This window comes from Mytilus edulis, chromosome 6, assembly GCF_963676685.1.
Source record: "Mytilus edulis chromosome 6, xbMytEdul2.2, whole genome shotgun sequence".
Classification (NCBI taxonomy): domain Eukaryota; kingdom Metazoa; phylum Mollusca; class Bivalvia; order Mytilida; family Mytilidae; genus Mytilus; species Mytilus edulis.
In genome coordinates this window covers 4862388-4876147 of record NC_092349.1, presented here as the reverse complement: position 1 = coordinate 4876147, position 13760 = coordinate 4862388, and the positions used below count along the sequence as shown (strand labels likewise).

Below are 13760 nucleotides of genomic sequence, written 5' to 3'. Positions count from 1 at the left end.
AGAGGGGTGTCTGTCTAAAGTGTATAAACTTTGTGAGAGGGACAGTTTCTTTAACCAGTTTAAGGGGATTTAGAATATACTTTGATGATGTTTCAAGCCAAAGTCATCCTTTTTTAAATCAGCATTTAATATAAGTTTTTAAAAGTTTACTTACAATTCGAGATGCACAAATTTCAACAGCTCTCATCAATTTTTAGCTCTCTACTTTAGCATTAGTTAGTGGTACACTTAATTTTAGATTTTTGTTTAATGTAGTATATTCTATCTAATCTTAGGGCTATTCCAAAAAAAAATGTAGGGGGGGGGGGGGGGGTTGGAAGGCAGTTTTTGTCAGCACCCGCCACCCAGACAATTGTAATTCACTAATTTAGAATTATAGTGCATTATTGTGTGAAAAGTTACCCATCACCCATGTATTATTAATACAATGTGCCTTCCACCCCCCCCCCCCCCCCCCCCCCCCTTCCATACATTTTTTTCTGGAATAGCCCTTAGTTAAATTTGAATGAACAGAATTAATTGCAATCGTTGGACCTTTTTGATATTTAAAAAAAAAATCCTAGTACCCAATGGTTAAATTTGTACAGATTAAACTATTTTACTGCAGAGTGTTTTATGTAAAACAAAGATGCAAATATGAACTACATGTAATTCCATGACCATCAGCTAATGCAAATATACTTTTATATCTATAGGTGTCAATCTAGAGCCTCACAGAAAACAGTTACACATGACATTAGCATACCAGTATCCTACAGAGCAGCATGAAGCATTGCTCAAACTAGCCAAAGAAATAGATTTGTCAGCTGACGTTAGATGGGACTACAGATTATATTCTAGGGATGCCAGATCTGGACCAACAGAGGTATTATTATAAATTATAACAATTTAAATTTGTAGTTCAAAAAGGTTTTAGACCAAGGTCAGCAGACAAGCTTATAGAATAATTGTACTTCAATGAACATTTAAATTAGTGGTTCTCTAATAGCCATAAAATCCACATAAACTTGATATCCAACAAATAATAATGAAATTATAGTAGTTTTACATGTTAACATATTTCTACTAATTGCTTGTTCAATGTTTTAGGTCCGTAAAGTGATTAAATGTTACACACATCAACTTGGTGATGAATTGGAGCTGATTGAAGGAGATTTTATTTCCGTGGATCTTGCTGAAGTTGAGAAAAGTAAAGATCGTTGGTATCATGGTACTTCCTGGTTAACAGGGAATGCTGGGATGTTTCCTGGAACCTACACCAAAAAGACGCAGGAGACGTATGCATGGACTAAACAAAGGTAATATATACTGTAGTTTTATTTATTTTCGTGGGTACCAATTTTCGTGGATTAAGGAAAACTTTACATTTTCCTGGATATTTATTTTCTTGGTTTTGCCGAAGTCTGCACACAAGCCTACAGAAAACTTGCTTTTCGGTTCACCTCTACCCACGAAACCCCCAAAAAATGTTATCCAAAGAATAATAATTAATGAATTCACAGTTACAGAAAACGTATATATATATTAAAGCTAGCACAAATAAAACACAGGGGTGTGGAAATGCTGTGCCCAACTCGCACCACTCGTACATTTGAACAACCGCACAAGTAATTATTTTTGTCTTGGTTGCCTGTTGACAAGTAAAAAAATATACAAGACAAAGTTCAAATCCAACAAAAACATAAAATTAATTTCAAAACCTATAAAGATGTTTAATTTATGTAAAAAAAACCAATGTTAAGCAAGTAAACACATCAACGTTCATGACGATAAATATTACATGAAACAGGAAATAGATCGATTACTTTATTTATAAAAATACGTATGTGAACCCGAGTCGCGTAACATTGCATTGGTTTTGTCCATTGACCCGGGATCATCGATTAGGTTTTATCCATCATGTACCTGAAGTGTTATTCTATATGATTTTGTATTGAGATTCAAATATTGATAGTACTTTATAATAAAACATTGGGCAAGCAAGACTAAAAGAGTAATGAGTCAAGTAGTAAACCTTACATGCAAATGGAGGACAGAGTATTAAAAAAACCCAAAAAAAACCCAAATATTTCCACACCCCTGATTAGCACTAAACTAGGTGATAAAAACATCGAAGTATTAGGATCATTTTTATACCTACTTAAGGGACTTTGTCTTATTAAAATACATATTCTGTGTCCAAGCTTTATTTACAGTGTTAAACAGACCTTTCAGGGTCCTCTATTTTTTTGGATAAGTACACACTTTCAAAAATTTCAAAGCTTAAATTAAATTGGCTGATGTAATAATTACAAGAACTGAAAGGAAAATAGAGTATTGTAGGATACTTGTAAGCAAAGCAAGGATCTGTACTTTAATCAGATTATAAGGGATTACTGTATTCCATTGTCCATATGTCAACACTAAATGGAACAATTAATTATTTTTTTCAATCTTGATGCATTTTGAAAATGGTGAGTCCAGACAGACTTTGATGAGTCCAGGACTCATGGACTCGCCTAAGCAAGAACTCTGCAATTATTCAAATTTGCTGTCAACAGTTATCTTCAAAGGTTTAAAACGACAGAAATAAAGAACCCATTTGATATTGAAAAATGTAGTTTACTTTATTTCAGTGTAAATTCTAAAATAGCTAATGATTTTAGCCTTCACTTTTGAAGATTTAAGTGAAAATTGATTGGTCTTATAATTTTTTGTAACAAAGGTTCTTGGAGATTTTAGTCAATTTGTATAGCTGACTATGAACTGATTTACATTCCAGATCCTACCCACTTGTAGAAGGACCATCTAGTGTTCACCCTGTTACAAATGGTTTCCATTCTGAAGTTGCTCATGATGAAAATCAATATGCACTGGTAAAGTGAATTTATTATTAGCTTTTAAATTATCTAGTTTTATCTAGTTTTGCTGCTTTTTGAGTTTATTGATAGCAAATAGTGACCTGCATTACCGGTTTGTTGTAAGCAGTCAAATCTTTAAAGTTTAAGCTAAATGCATATTAATCATAAATGTAATATGTAAAAAAATTAAATATTCAGTTTCATCACTATTAGTACATCTCAGTTTGATGGGAACTTTGAAGTGTTGCCCTTTTTGTCTTGGTCCAGCAACTTAAATGGCTATGTCAATATTAAACTGATTTCAATGTTTAAAATGTGTTTGATTTTTTTTAAAGTTTTAATACTGGTATGTCCTAGTTAACGCATGATAAAATCAATGCTAGCTTCAATTTTTCATCATTTTTGTGTTATTTTTTTTCAGGTTGTTAAAAACAGACCACATGATTCCCCTAAGTTCACAAGATCCCATCCACCGAAAAAAACACGAGCTGAATCACCACCACCAAAACTGCCACCAACAAAAATAAATCGAGCTGATTCAAATCCAACAAAAATAACCAGAGCTGAATCACCGCCACCGAAACTGCCACCAACAAAAATAAATCGAGCTGATTCAAATCCAACAAAAATAACTCGAGCTGAATCTCCGCCACCAAAACTGCCACCGAAAAAACAAGGTCCATGTAAGCTGTTCATAATGAGGCATGGTGAACGTCCTGACTTTTCACTGGGAAGAAGCTGGTTTGAAGAAGCATTTGATGATGATGGTAGGTTCTTTTGTTTATGTATGGAGTAAAAAAAAGTATGCTTTTTGAAAGTAAAAGTGGTTTATCAGTTCAGATCATCAATCTTTACTTTTCATTTTTGTGCAAATTTCACCATTTGGGACTTGTTCATTAATATAGAAAATGATAGATGACTTTATTTTCATCCATTAATTTGTTTAGGCTTTCTGTCTTATCACTACTCATCACTCATCAAATTACAATATACAGTCTACTCTCATTATCTCTAAGTCAGCAGGACCAGAGAAATATTTTGAGATACACGTAGTTCAACTCAAACAATACTGGAAGTTTGACAGACCAAGGGTACAATTTAGTAAAGCTAAAATAAGTCCGGATGAATATGGGATGGGGATCACTATTCTGGTCTTTCATTATCATAATAACATTATTTTTACTTATTCAATTGTTTCAGTTACAATTTTTCCCTATGGATTTTATCCCAAACAGTAATTTCCAATTGATCTTAGTGTTATAAATCCCCACTTGATCATAAATCAATACAATGGTCAGTGACCGTAAATTTAATTACCCGTGTATTGTCAGATTAACTCTTCAATGCATTTAAATCCTGGGGGTCATTTTTTTATATTTTAAGTGTATTAGTTCAAGATAAATAATGAATTTTGAATGCTTGTGTAAACCTTGGGACTGTAAATTTAGTTTGACTCAACCGAAATTTCAACTCATCCAGTTTCGACTCATCTGGAGTCGAAATACATACATTTATATGGAACAAAGTTCGGAACCACGTGAAAACTTCAACTCATCTGAAATTTCGAGTGAACCGAGTTCGAGACAACAAGAGTTAACTGTAATTGTCTTATGACCACCTTTAAGGAATGCAGAATAATTGAAAGGAGAACAATTTATAAAATTGAAAGGAGTCTTTCCAATATACTGTCCCATAACTCCTTTTTTGTGAGCAAATAAAAACATATATTGATGTTATTCATTTTGTTATTATGGATGTGACAAATTAATAAGATATCTTAAATATCTCAAAATACATTTATCTTTCATCAAATAGCATATTAATATATGTTTATAGTTACGAAATGAGTAGAACTGTTTGTGGATGTTGCATTTCTGTCTTTCAGATTAAAACAATCAATAAGGCACTTTATTCTAAAAGTAGATCCTCCCTGGCGATTATTCATTATCTAAAAGAATTCTGGTTATTAATTTAGTGATGTACTAGCTGGTAGGCAGGGAACTACCAATCAGTGTCCCTGCAATAACTTGAAAACCCTTTTAAGATATCTTTATCAATATAAATACAAAAAAGGTTACCTGTAGAAAAAGACATACCTATTTATGCAATTCAGTCACTGCTATATATCCTAATAAATTATTTGAACAGATTTAATTTTTAAAATTTATTTATAGGTGTGTATACAAGAAAAAATTTAAATTTGCCCGAGAAGATGTATAAAAGGAAGACCTACTTAGAGTATAACTACGATCCACCATTGACAGAGGTGGGAAAATTCCAGGCTAAAATTGCTGGTAAGTGTTAAATGTAGATGTAGGGTCTAAATTTAAAATTCATAGAATTATTTCATAATTTGTCAATTTTTAAGATAAAATATGAGAAGAAAGCTCTGGTAAGATGCTTCCATGCAGATAAGAGAAAGAAAAACATGCTCAAGATCATCAGATAAAATAGGTAAATTCACAACACATTTTATTATAAAAGTTAATTTATCTCAGTTATCTCCCCTTAGGTGGCAAAGTGGAAAAAAATGAATCACACAGAAATATTCTGTTTCTTGTAAAATATAGTCATAAATGTGATATATCACATGTTTTTATACGCCCGTCGTCTTTTAGACGGGACGTATTATGGTATACCGTTGTCCCTCCGTCCGTCTGTCCGTCGTCCACACTTCGGACAATATCTCAAAAACACTTTCACCAATTTCCATGAAACTTTAGTGAATTGTTTATATCTATTGACGTAAGCTCCCTTTCGTTTTTTTTTAATTTCAGATTTTAAGTTTTGCATTTATGGGGCTTTATTCATAAAAAAGGGGGGATTTTCAACACTTCGGACAATAACTCAAAAAGGCTTTCACCAGTGTCCATGAAACTTTGGTGAATTGTTATATCTATATATATATATTGATGTAAGCTCCCTTTCAATTTTTATAAATTTCAGATTTTAAGTTTTGGATTTATGGGGCTTTATTAAAAAAAAAGGGGGATTTTCAACACTTCGGACAATAACTCAAAAAGGCTTTCACCAATGTCCATGAAACTTTGGTGAATTGTTTATATCTATTGATGTAAGCTCCCTTTCAATTTTTATAAATTTCAGATTTTAAGTTTTGGATTTATGGGGCTTTATTCATAAAAAAAAGGGGGATTTTCAACACTTCGGACAATAACTCAAAAAGGCTTTCACCAATGTCCATGAAACTTTGGTGAATTGTTATATCTATATATATATTGATGTAAGCTCCCTTTCAATTTTTATAAATTTCAGATTTTAAGTTTTGGATTTATGGGGCTTTATTCATAAAAAAAAGGGGGATTTTCAACACTTCGGACAATAACTCAAAAAGGCTTTCACCAATGTCCATGAAACTTTGGTGAATTGTTTATATCTATTGATGTAAGCTCCCTTTCAATTTTTATAAATTTCAGATTTTACGTTTCCATGTTATGAATTTTTATGCTTAAAAAAGGGGGGATTTTCCAATTTTGGGACAATAACTAACACTTTCACAAAATTTTATGCAACTTTGATAAATTGTTTATATCTATTGACATAAGCTCCCTTTCCATTTTTATAAATTTTAGATTTTACGTTTTCTTAAGTAATGAATTTTTATACTTAAAAAAGGGGGATTTTATGAAACTTTGGTGAATATATTAATGAAACATCCCTTTTGATTTGTATATATATTTCTAGTTGATCATATAAATTCATTAAAAAGCATAAAAGACAAGTTAAAAGAGCAACGGGGGTTCATGCGCTAATGCGCAGCCCTTTATTCAAAAATTCCTACACAAAAATTACATACTAATACTTGTGTACAATTTGGAGTTTAGTATGGTGTTCATTATCACTGAACCAGTATATATTTGTTTAGGGGTCAGCTGAAGGACGCCTCAGGGTGCGAGAATTTCTCGTTGCATTGAAGACCTGTTGGTGACCTTCTACTGTTGTCTGCTCTATGGTCGGGTTGTTGTCTCTTTGGCACATTCCCCATTTCCATTCTCAATTTTATTGTCAAAATTGCACATTTCTCATAAACCGACTGTTATCTGCAAAAATCTTTGAAGAATAGAAAATTAATCTTTTTGAATCGAGGATGGGGGAAGACACCCTAGCTACCTTAAAAATATAACAAATGACAAGTAGTGTAGTATTTCATCAAGTATCTATCAAATTTCTTGTTTCAGATTGAAGCTACTTGATATTTTTGGGGTCCATGTGGAATAAAAGGAATCTTTCAGAATCTGTGTATATTTTTATGTCATTTACTTTATGCTTATTGTAAATTTTTTAAATTATTGCGAGGTTTTTGTTAATACAAATATTGTAACAGGATTAGTATTGCAATAATACAAACTTAATTGTGATATCTGTTACATATATCTTTAGGCAAATTTTCTTAAGTTGCAAAAATTAATCCTGCATTTTTGTCCATACTTAAAATTGTAATAATTTGTTTCGAAGGCCACTTTTTATAAAGCACTTCGAATTCTGTTTATTTGCAGGTGAATATTTACTGAAAACAAACTGCAGTATATCTCACATTTACACGTCACCTTCCTTACGCTGTGTTCAGACATCAGTAGAAGTGTATAAAGGTAGGTCAGGTGATGAAAAATATATGACCTTAGTTCAAGGATCTTTTATTTTGTAAAGACTTCGTAAAATTTCAAATTGTGTAGACCGCTTAAAAGGAGGAAAAGCCCAGCTATTGTTTATTTTCTTTATCTATTTGCATGTAGGCAGAAGTTACAGAAAAAACAGCAACAAAATGTGCTAGTTTCCTCTATGATATATAAACATGGTAAATAAATTCCATATGGGGTGAGAGCTCAAAGGGAATTATTAAGCTACTAGTGTACTTTATAAAGATTTATCTGACTGAAATATTCTATGCCATAATGGGCAATTTAGACAAGTTTTAAGAATATAAAAATTGTTTTTAATCTTTATAGTGATCAATATGAGTGATTGTTATCGTCATGAAGACACATTTCATCTGAAATCTTTAAAAAATTGTAAAGCGTGGCATAGTTATTACAAAGCTTATGTGATAAAGTTTCTGTGTGTCAAATGTCGATTATCTTTAACCTTATTACTTTAAAAGAAACATGACTTGATCTACAACTTAAAATATATCTAATACTAATTTTGACATGACAATAAACCACAACCAACTGACCCAATATGAAATATTGACAGTTCCTACATGCATTTATTCCAATGATATTCCTAGATGTTTTTAGTAAAATTATAGTAAGATAAAGTTATTACAGTGGAAATTAATTCAGTATTTATAGATAAAATGTTACTTCTGAATCCATTTTATTTACGTGTATGGTTATTTTTTTAAGAACTGTATCAAATTAGTTTCTTTTTATTCATTTTAGTGTTAGGGCTAACAAATAAAATCAAAATAGAACCAGGTCTGTTTGAATGGACTTATCATGTTGGAGTGCCAAAATTCATGGATCCACAGGAGCTGACTGATGTGGGTCTACCAATACTTACAAATCATTGTCCACAGTTTGTGAGAGAGGACTTGGACCCTGATGAAACTGTTGATGAACTCTACCACCGGTGTAACAGAGCTACAAGAGAGATACTCAAATCACATGAAAAAAGTGGTAAGATCTATAGACATTGTTACTATTTGGTTTCTGTGACACTTGGCCTTCTGACATAATGAATTACATTTGAACATTCTCTTGCCAGGTCCAAAATTTACGTTATCACTTCTTAAGCCCCACCTAGGGGCATTTTGTTTTTTGGTCTGTTTGTCTATTCCACTGAACAAAGAAAATGTTAGTGAGTGTGAGGGGGGCATCGGTGTACTATTGACATATTCTTGTTTGGTTTTGCAATACTTTAGCTACATGCATGATTTATCAGTTTGTTCACAAATTTCTTTTCAAGTTTTGTGAGATCTTAATTTTATATTTCATGTTGTCAATGTTTGGAATTGTTCATCATTGAGCTCTAGACATGATATACTGCAGATTGATTATTATTTGTGAAGTACCAATTTTCTTAGATTTTATAGGTTTACAATAAAATAAAATATCCAGAAAAAAATACAACTTTGTCAATCATTTGGTTATTTTGAAAATAAAGAATCCCAGTATTCATAAAGCAATCACTTTTGGACATAAAAGTTTTCATACGATATCAAATGTTAAGGTATCACATCAGTCATAAAGTTAGAAAGAAACAAGTAGAAAATGTGGTATCTTTTGTAGCAAATTAAGTATGTTTATCTTGTACTGTACTTTACCTAACATCCACCATTTCTATTTTTTTTAGGAGATAGTGTACTATTAGTAGGACATTCAGGAACGTTAGATCTCTGTTCCAGATCATTGTTAGGTAAACAATCAAAAACAGAACCTCAATACCAAGACTTTATTACAAAAATTCCATTTTGTTGTGCAATCAGTATTCAACAGAGTCCGGACAAAAAGAAATGGACAGTCTGTAGTGATCATCATCTTCCATTAAGTATGGGCAAGTGTACAGGTCTGAAGATAGATACATTAAAACGGGTCATGGAGTAGAGTTGTGATATCTACAGCATTCCGATAAACATTTCTGATGATTTTTTTGTGTTACAAATGCTGTTAATTCAGAAATTATTGCGTGCATTTATTATTGCAATTTTGTCATTTTAGACTAAAATGCGATTTTAATTTTTGCCATAATGAGTAAAAGCCAGTTTTATTTATATAAAGAATTTCAAAATGTGAGCTTAAAATATTACGAATATTAACCTGTCACATTTTTCGCAATAATAAAAACATCGCAATAATTTCTGAATTTACAAAATGAGCTTTGTAAGCAAATAATTTTCCAACAATTGCACACATGTATTTTTAAACAGTTATCTGACATTATTCAGTTATCAAACAATTATATATTTATATACTGTTTTTAGGGTAAAGATTGCATAAAATACAAGCAATAGTACTTATAAATAGTACTTACTTGATATCTGTATCATTCAAGGTAGATCACTACCTTTGATAGTTCAAACAAAATAGTGCAGTGAAGGGATCAATCCTCCTATCCAGTCAATACAATTTAATGACCAGTGTTATACTTTGATATTTAAGTTACAATATGCTTTGTATTTGAATTACCATACTTGTCAAGAAAATATATTTTGATTTAAAATCCTGGCATCTATAATGAGTTTATTTATAGCTTAAAATTAAAGTTATGCATGTTGCATACATCTGAGAGCAAAATCTCTTGCACGTAAAAGACATCCTTGTAGATTTTGAAATAGTAGACTAATACCACTAATAGGCAGCACTCACACCTGCAAAGTGGAAAGGGATGAATGTAAGTTGCAATAACTTGTTTCCCAATCCACTATAAATAAATATGTTTAAACTAACTACAAATGTACAATCACAAACAAAGGAAGATAACTCCAACTAGAATTTTTAATTATCCTAGCAAATTCAGTTCAAAATTTATTTAAAAATTCACAAATTGTAAAATGAAAGCAATCTTTACCCTTCAGTGATCACAAATACTTTAATTTTGTTTAACAAATTGTGCTTTGTTGGCAAATAATTTTAAACAGCTGCACATATGTATTTTTACACAGTTATCGTTATTCAGCTGTTCAACAATTATATATTCATATACTTTTTTAATACTCTATACCTGGTCATTCTGTGCAATTAAAATGTAACTTAAGTAGACTTTATGAGTGATTTGGGTCTTCCCCCACCAATATGTTAGTTATTGAACAGTACTTACTTTAAAAGGGAGAAATGGAAGCTTATTTTAGACTACAAAATAAAAATTTATGAATTTTTGTTTGAGATATAAATAAAAAAAAAAATAATACTTTATATGCATTTCCCTGTTAATGAAAATGAAATAATTTTACGATTTCAGTTAAGTTTTTTATTTATTTTATTTATTAATTTGAATTTTTTATTGAACTTTATTGAAGAGTTTCAAGCTCAAGATTACCTACCATGACAGTAGCATGTTTATTATTAACTTTTTTGTGTATAATTTTTGGTGAATCCAGAATTTATAAGAAAAAAGATCTCAAAATGTACCATCTGAAGTTATATATAAACAGATGTGTAAAAAATGTGAAGTATTGAAATCATTACAGCTTGATTTATAGATAAATTTCAATACTTGATGTTTTATTCCCATGCATTCCATAAGTATGTTGGTGAGTTTGTTCGACTATCGTATAAAAGGTTAAAGTTTTGGGATTAGGCACTTTGAATTTATTTTGTCATCTTATCGAAACTTAGTACACACATTCATTATGTTTTGAACTTTTGAAATTATATGCCAAATTCATCAGTTCACTGAACTTGGAAATGTAATGATGCAATAAGGATATGGTGTTCTATGTACACAAAAGTCGTGTTCTCGTTTGAAATAACTTATGATAAATTTGAAACAGAATTGCATACATTAATGTCATTAACTGTAAATAGACCTCAATAAATTGATCATAGTTTATTCATTACAATTGAGAATGTATATATAAAGAGAAGTAACAGTGCTAATTAATGAATTCATAATGAACAAAAAACACAATTCTAGTATTAGTACTTAAATATAGTAAAGTTGCCAAAATATTTCATGCTCCCATAATCAAATAGTGATATACTTAAATTAATGTATTATGTATTAATTTTTTTAAAGATTTTTGTTAGCCTTGTTTATCTTTTATTATAATTGATTGTGTTAATGTATTAAATTTCCACTTCCAGAATAAAAATGTTCTTCTAAGCAAGAGAACCTTTGTCAATGTACACCATACATGAACTGACTGCTGAAACATTTTGTCTTGACTAGTCAATTTACTTATGTGAAATAATATAAGCAACACAGTGTTTTTGTCTTAAGGATGTACATAGGTGAGATTAGGTGAAAATTAGGTGATACTATAAGCTGGTAGAGCATTCGTTAAGGATAAAATTAAGCTAAAAATATTGATAAGTCATGGACCTCCTTTTTGAGATTTAAAATATGGCGGGAAAAGGCTGACTCAGACTTTTACCATATACTTGCACTGGTATTATTTGGGTCGCAAAACAAAATAATGAAAATAAAGAATCTTCTAAAATTTTGGTAAATGACCTTTCATAAGCTATAGCTATGAAGTCTTATATGAAAAAATAAATGGGTGTTATGGTGCAAAATATTTTACCTTGTATTGTATGGAAAAACACCAAGGAGTCCGAACATTTGACACAAATTCCAAAACCTCACCTATGTTCATCCTAAAGCATGATGAAAAATGACTGTTACGGTTTGTAAACAAAGTAAAGTAATTTCAAAAGAACCAAGCTCTACTATTAACCATGTATTGGAAATAAAACATGCCCACTGACCTAATATTAAATATACTCAGTGTCCACATGTTTGCTTGTAACTAACCGAAACTTTTTTGTTCATGTTATTTAATTTGTTAATTTCATTATTTTCTAATGTTAGATTTGAATTAAATTTTCTGCTTACAGATTAATTGTCAATAAAGTATTTCTTTTGTCTGTATACAGAGGGCTATAATAGTACTACAAAATAGCTAAATGAATAGAAAAGAATACTAACTGATTATCATCAGCCTTACTTAAGGAAGCATAAGCAAACTCAATAAAAGTTCTTTATATATTTGCAAACAAGTAAGTCTTTTTCATGTTAAAACTGTAAATCATAGTATATATTCCATTAGTCTTGTTTTGTAGCTACTTATTGTGTAAAATGCTCATAATTTGTATAAAGTTTTAGAAAAACCCACAATAATTTGAAATTAAAAGACTGGTTTTAAAAAAATAATGTATCTTTTATTTTATTCTTTTAGAAAAAGGAATATGTAAAAAAAATATGATCACCATTTTCTTGTTCTTGCATAAAAAGAAATTTGGGTATTAGAATTATTTGTACCATCTTCAATAAAATTAAATCATCTGGAGTTACCTCCCATCTTAATTCATTGAGTTTTTGAATAAATTAAAAAGCTTTCCTATAAACTTGTCAAATAGATAAAATCTTGTAAATTCTTGTTTTAATGGAAAACTAATAGATGGAAATTGATTGTGTTTATGTATTTAAAAGGTAAATTTCATTTGATTTTGCCATTTGATTAAGGACTTTCCCTTTTGAATTTCCTCTGAGTTCAGTATTTTTGTGATTTTACTTTTTTCCAGTATAAACCCATGTATAGATTACCTCTGTATCACAACTTTTCTTCCATCAATATTGTTTTAGTTTAAGTGGCATCATTGCAATGAGCCTATATTCTTTATTCCCTATCATGTAAAAAATAACTTACTTATTAAAAATATGTTTTTGAAATGCACTGAAATTACTTTCATTGTTTTATCAATACACCTAGGTACTTAATCCAGCTGGACTGGACATTTTTTTGTCATTTAATTTGTGATATTGTTTTTGATAAACAGTTGTTTTGTTTGTTTGTTTTAATACTGTTTTCATAAGTCTCTTATTGATTTTACCATACAAAAAATATAGCTATAAGTTTACTATTAAATATTATAAACAAGATTGATTTGTTTTATTAGCTATGTGTTGTTCATGGTCTTTCTGGCTTGCAGATGAAATGCCTCTAAATTAGTATTCCAATTTTTTCTATAAACAAACATGTACAGTGAACTATAGTTGTTAATTTCTGTGTAATTTGGTCTCTTGTGGAGAGTTGTCTTGTTGCAGTCATACCACATCTTCTTCTTTTTTTATATATATTAATGGCATACAAACCATAAATCATACATGATTCGTGAATTCAAAATGTCATAACATTGATGATTAAATACCAAAGCACCCTGCCTATTGAAAATATTTGTGCTATTAATGTGAACTCTTCATTCAAAACAATAGGGCAGACAGATTCAAAACAGTATCATG

The 13760-nt window shown here is 30.4% G+C and overlaps 1 protein-coding gene across 2 annotated transcripts in view; it reads left to right on the top strand.

Annotated features, from left to right (window-relative positions):
• The window catches only part of LOC139526986 (ubiquitin-associated and SH3 domain-containing protein B-like), a 33133-nt gene extending 19733 nt beyond the window's left edge, over window positions 1-13400 (top strand). Inside the window, exons 5-13 of one of the 2 annotated variants that reach the window (XR_011665234.1) lie at window positions 696-865; window positions 1090-1298; window positions 2762-2855; window positions 3262-3607; window positions 5015-5134; window positions 7355-7447; window positions 8240-8476; window positions 9153-12950; window positions 13043-13400. Coding sequence is in view for 1 of the 2 variants with exons in the window: in XM_071322188.1 (XP_071178289.1) it covers window positions 696-865; window positions 1090-1298; window positions 2762-2855; window positions 3262-3607; window positions 5015-5134; window positions 7355-7447; window positions 8240-8476; window positions 9153-9403 (1520 nt within the window). In the remaining variant the exon portion in view is untranslated. Of the gene's footprint in view, window positions 1-695; window positions 866-1089; window positions 1299-2761; window positions 2856-3261; window positions 3608-5014; window positions 5135-7354; window positions 7448-8239; window positions 8477-9152 lie in introns of both variants that reach the window. The other variant, XM_071322188.1, reaches the window with a different exon arrangement.
• Window positions 13401-13760: the final 360 nt, after the last annotated feature.